This window comes from Neltuma alba, unplaced genomic scaffold (assembly GCF_004799145.2).
Source record: "Neltuma alba isolate B1F8T4 unplaced genomic scaffold, ASM479914v2 tig00013587_pilon, whole genome shotgun sequence".
In the NCBI taxonomy this organism is placed as follows: Eukaryota; Viridiplantae; Streptophyta; class Magnoliopsida; order Fabales; family Fabaceae; genus Neltuma; species Neltuma alba.
The window spans coordinates 27,926-34,023 of NW_021637784.1; the positions used below are offsets into that span (position 1 = coordinate 27,926).

The 6,098-nt window shown below is 38.1% G+C and overlaps 1 protein-coding gene and 1 pseudogene across 1 annotated transcript; one reads left to right on the forward strand and one right to left on the reverse strand.

Moving 5' to 3' along the window:
- The first annotated feature begins 176 nt into the window (after window positions 1–176).
- On the forward strand, window positions 177–1,763 carry LOC114738363 (uncharacterized; annotated as a pseudogene).
- A 1,010-nt stretch (window positions 1,764–2,773) lies between these two features.
- On the reverse strand, window positions 2,774–5,762 carry LOC114738364 (protein trichome birefringence-like 38). The gene is given in 8 exon segments (XM_028926395.1): window positions 2,774–2,888; window positions 2,890–3,127; window positions 3,236–3,252; window positions 3,254–3,395; window positions 3,600–3,775; window positions 5,076–5,247; window positions 5,454–5,673; window positions 5,705–5,762. Coding segments are annotated over 8 exon segments (1,080 nt in total). The 3' UTR covers window positions 2,774–2,831.
- Between the last annotated feature and the right edge of the window lie 336 nt (window positions 5,763–6,098).

A 6,098-nucleotide genomic window follows, 5' to 3' on the forward strand; every position in this document is an offset into this window, starting at 1 on the left:
AATGCACAAGAAATTTTCCAAGCATTTGTGTTTGCCTTGAGCATAAAATCAATTTTAAACTTTTTATAAACAGAACAAAGACGACGAGACCCATTTGTCAGAAACCCAGATCTCTATCTCCCGTTCCAAATCTAATCCTTACGCTAAGAGCAAGACATGGCTCGCCAGAAAAAAGGACATTCGTGGTCACACAGTTTGTTGCCAGATCAGTCTAACGTGTCACTTAACTGCTAACTTGGCACACATGCGAGCAAACACGCAGGTTTCAGTTTTTGTTCAAAACGAATTGCTGAGAATGAGAGCCTCCAAACGACTCTGAATTTTGTGGTGTGATTGAAGGAGCTCGAAAGTGTATCAGCTCAAGATGGAAGCAGCACAAAGAGATGCCCCAATTCCAGAGATGAAGCTTCTGTTTGTAGAGATGGGTGTTGGATACGATCTTCACGGGTATTATTCTCTTTTCTTAATCCCCTTCGTAGCTTTTCCCTTTCAAAGATTAGTTTTTTAACTTATAAACGTTGAGATTACAGGCAGGACATAACTGCTGCAGCCATGAGAGCTTGCCGAGATGCCATTGCGTCCAATTCAATCCCAGCCTTCAGAAAAGGTGCTTCTTACCCTCTTTTACATGAACACATCATAAACTCTGTTCTGGGTGTGTGTGAACGAACAGAATAATAGTCATTTTTTGTCTGAACTTGTATAAAAGAAACTGGGTCTTTTTCTATTGATATGATCACTTTCATAATTATCCTGATTCAAACGAGGTTGTGGAAGTAGAAACAGCTCTAAGAATTAGGTGAATTTGGAATAGGTAGCATACCTGGTGTCACATCTGACCACATGAAACTGCCTGTCAAACTGGGTGTTCCTCTTCCTCTCCAACGACACTTGGATCAGGACAAAATCAAGACTGTGTTTCCATAGTGAGTATACTATCAAGCCATTGGTTTTCGAGTAGTCATGTTTAAAATAATACTCCTCCGGTCCTAATTATAAGACCCAATTGACTTATTTGAGGAGATTAAGGAAGTAAGTTAAGTTGGTTATTTATAATAAATAAGTGTTGTCATTCCTAAAATATCCTCGCTAATTAAGTATATTGGCTAAAACTATCATTATTAGAAGGATTATCTTGGAAAAAATGCATAAATATAAGAGACAAAATGGATTAGGGTCTTATAATTAGGACCAAATAAAAAGTCAAATGGAGTCTTATAATAAGGACCGGAGGAGTACTAGTATATTCTCAATTATATATATAAATATAGAGAATATTCAGTATGTGAGGATTAGTAACTGTTCAAATGGTGGTAACTACTACTCCTCCAATCCTTAATATAGGACCCAATTGTTGAGTTGGTTTTGATCCTAAATATAAGACCTATTTTTCATATTTATCAATTTTCTCTAAATTACCCCTATGGATACTCTCTCAACCATAATCAAGTAGAAGAGGAAGATGAGGTATTAAAAAAGATTATTATGGTATTTTAGGAAGAATGTGTACATTTCTTATAATTACTAACTTACTTACTTAATTTTTTTAATTTAATATCAAATTAGTTAAAGGGTTTATATTAAGGACCGGAGGAGTAATTAGCACGAGACAAAACGTTACTTTGTTGAAAAACCATTGCAGTGGAAAAATTGTGAGCTTTGAGTTGTGAATGGTGGACTTGTTGTATGCTCAACTGAAGAAATGGCCGACCCAAAACGATGAGTGTTACATAGTGAACGCTGCTGTGTATGTCGGCTACTAGATGCTCTACTGCCTCGAAACTGTGATCTTAATGGTATGTGGTTCTTTGGCCGTTTGATCTGTATGATCTATTAGTAATTGTTCGTCTTGTAGTTGGAGATTATATGTCATTTCAACAACCAAAAATAAAAGAAAGGTTCCGTTATTACTTAACCATATTTAACTATACAAGAGCATTTAAAAAGGTGGTTTAGGACTGTATCTGAGTTAGATGCAGCGTTTAAATCTCGTTTTACTTTTTCTTGCTTGGAGGAATCTTCTATGGCAGTCCTGTCTGCGGTTCTTTGTGAAGCAATTATGACAAGTGGTTTGTACTTAATGGGTGATTTTCCCTCTTGTTTTTGTTAGTTAATATACTTTGTTAACTTTGTTAAACTCCTTTCTGATTCTCATACCACCTTGCACTCGTACACCAATTATCCTTGCACATGTACACCAATTTTATGCTAAAGTAAAATTCATTGTTAATGAAGGATGGGGACAAAGAAAATTGAGTTCCTCACGGCAATGTATCAAAGTATTAAGACTTAATTCCAAACTTATTGTTATGAATAATTGTGTTCGCAATTGAAAACTACGGGGAAGAAACCAAAAGCAGGATTAAGAGAACTTTATCGTATAGACAATATAGAAGAACAATTAAAAGAAAATTAGGATGAACAACAATATATATACACAATATCAGGAACACTACCAAATATCTTTCAATTATTTCATATCATATATTTCACTTAGCTGACAAATCGGGGGACTCAAATGAACTGCCATCGAATAATATGAAACTAAATATCATTTTGTGATTCAGTAAAGATTAGTTTAGTTTATTCCCTTGGGAGAGCAGCTTGATCTCCATGACAGGCTTATTTTTGCTTGTTTTCCTTTCTTTCTTTTCTCCCTTTTGAACCATCAATTTTGTGGTTCAAGAAGCCTATAATTGTAAAATGTATCTCACCTCTTATCTACCCACCAACTAATGAGGAAGCTTCTCTATCTTTCACGAAATCATGAGCAAGTGAACACACATAGAAACCTAGAGATTATGAAGGAAGAATCAAATTGGTGATGGATCTCACATACTGAGAGCTGCGTAGAGGAGCTGATTCCAGGTATCAGGTAGACCAGGTAGGTAGACACCAATGGCTACAGTCATTGCCTGCGTGGTCCCCACTATAGAGAGAAGGGTGGGCATCTTTTCTAAGTTGTGAGAGGAGTGTTATGTCAAGTAGATAAACAGGATATTTCATCTTCTTCAACACATTGTTCACTACAGAAGCTGAAGGAGGCAGACCTGCAGGGTAGGATGAACCAGATAATGGTTCTAGTTCTCCACTACAGCTCCTTGCTGGTTGATTCCACTCTTTGCCTCTGTAGTGAATCACGAGGAAAGTCTCAGAAGTTCCCATCTGAATATAAGCAAACTAAAAATCTAAAAAGGGAGATTTGACCTTTTTCATATGCATGAGATTTACTTACTGATAATGCGTAGGAGAAAATGCCCTGAAAGAAGACTTTGGTCTTGGTGGGATCAACATTACGATCAACCCAATTAGCCCAAGTAGTTAGTCCCCTATTAAATGCTTCTAAACGATTCATATCCTGTACCAGTCTGGGACCGTCTCTTATGTAATCCCATCTGGATGTACCAAACATCAACAAACCATCAGATTTCACTAAGAAACATAGAAGACTTCGAATGAATGAGCTGATACAAAAAGATTAAACTTGATAAAGCAGCATAACCAGAAAAGCCCATGTACTAATGATGAATTTTTCTTGCTTAGATTCAGTCCATTAGGCCATTCTTGGATGGAATTCACATTTAGAAGCTTGAACATACCCTTGAGATTGTCCTTTGTGGGTCCACCAATGCCAGGAGTTGAAGATCAACATGTCCATGTCTTTCCATGCGTTTCCAGCTTCTATGGAGTTCAAGTCAAGCACTCGGCCCACGTTTTCTCGAACTATGTCCACCAAATATGGTGTGCGGTATAGGTGTAAAGTTACTCCATAGTCCTGCACAAGTTCACCGACTACCATAATCTCCACCGTCCTTTTTGGATGTTTGAGATTAACTTAATATTTAAGGCAAAGGCAAAAAACAAGCGGGGGGCAATGAATGCAAAAACTACTCGGATTCAGCGAATTGATTCTTCAAAAGGAATAAACGGTGTACTTGTAAAAACAAACAAGCAGCTCACGTGGAAAATAGTAGTAATCAACCTACCAAACACGCTCTGTCATGGCCACTATTTAAAAAAAAAACATGGTCCCTCCCACCATTCTTTTTCAACTTTTTATCAGCGGCCGGTAATGTTGAATTCCATGGTTTCATTCAAAGAAAAAAGCTCAAATTAATTGGCAAAAGGTAAGATCAATTAAACTACTATAAATTTGGGCATTTTGGGTGAAATCTCGTGAATGACTGTCTGAATGGAAGTCGCAGGAAGGCTTGTTGTCATAGCATGACTAATTTGGAATCTTCAAATGATTTATTTAGGTATATGTAAATCTTATCTGGGTTTGTAAAATAATAATGCATATTGCGCTGCTTCAAATGCTAGAAAAGATACTAACACTTATAAACTATGGACTGCAGAGTACAGAGTCACGTTCTTGGTTCATTAGATTAGAGTTAAACGGAAGGAAGCAAATAATTGCAGAGAGCCGCCAACTAATAATCATAGGTTGGCAAGTTTGCCTCACAGCCTGTCAAGTGGCATTAATAACACACTATGTCTTCAAGATCTAAAAGCACACAGTTATACAAGTCAACATTTAAACTGATTCCTCTTTAATAATTTGGTTTTAGGACTTCGTTCCTTACAAGCAAATCAAATTGGTAGGAGGTCTTTCCTGTTTCTTCCCTCTTTTAGGTGGATGCTTTAGTATATTCATTGTTCCTCTTTTGATTGCCCCTGGCCCAGCAAGAGGATTCTGATCCTATTCAAAGCTCTATTATTTAGAAAGCTAAAGGTCTGCTTTTATTGTAATTTACTCCATCGCCAATCAAGTGCTCCTGCCGCGTCAATTGCTTCTAATGAAACTCTTAAATTTTTCTATCTATCAGTTTTAATGAATGCGGTAGGAGGAAAGTGAATGAACAATGGGAACTGGAAAGCACCAATAAAGAGCAAGAACCACAAATGAGAAAAGGCAGAGAGAGAGAGAGAGAGAGAGAGAGAGAGAGAAACGTAAAAAGAAGAAAGATGGAAAGACAGGCGTGGAACTCTGAAAGCACACTGAACAGTAACACTTGTGCAGTAATGCTGACAAAGCAACCGAGGGAAGGAGAGTGGAAACAAAATTAGCAAACCTGGAAGATCACAGTAGATAGTGATTCTTTCCTCAAAAAGGTGGTCTTGGTATTGGGCACCGACGCGTGAATCATACAGGCCATTGATTCCCACATGTTCAGACTGAGGGAGTCACCAATAAACATTATCTTCTTCCCGCTCCACCTGTTCAGGAGATCCTTCCCGTCGAACCTGACACCATTAAAGAATGCAGATTCATTAAAAGCCACCTTCAGAGCCAGTTTTCAAGAGTTAATAGCATTAACCATTTTATCAAACAGTTTCAAAACCATTCTGTTTAGAGGCAACTTTTAGCTTGACAAACTACATCTCAACATGTAATCTGGGAACAAAGAAAAGAATGTTAGAAAATTTTGAGCCATTAATGGGTAGTGTACCTGGGCATGGCACACGAATCAGGCTTCCAGGAATATTTGAGATACTGATTGTCAGGTCTCCCGTACTTTTGGCAATCAAACTCAGCATCTATGAAGGGACAGCTTGAAGAGTCATAGAACGGATATGAAGGGTCAGTCACCCAGCTTCCTATGAACAAGTTACACCCACTTGCTTGCTTTCTCCCCCTCAATGAGCTACTCGCATTGAAAAACTTTGCTGCTCTTGCTTGGTGAAGAGTCACAAGCAGAGCTTGTAAGAAAAGAGAGAGAGAGCAGAAACAGAGAATGAACCCTGAAAATGAAACCCATTGGGAAACTTGGGTCGCAGAAACAAACAGATTAAATGGCCTGTGAATAACAGCTTGTACGCTTATGGGTCATTTATAGATGCAGGAGGCAGGAAATGCAGGACAAGTTGTACTGCATAGTGGTGGGTTCACATGGTGGGTACTAGAGGACGCTGATTTTTATTTTCTGACATAAGTTATAGGGCGTCTTGGCTCTTGCTTCCTTGGATGCATTCGCAAGCGCCATACGTAGTATTAACTGTGGGGGGTTAACAATGAACGGCTTGTTTTATTGGGAAAGTCAATGTTACAGCAATGTAAGGGAATTGAAAAATGATAATTGAGGTTTAGCATAGTT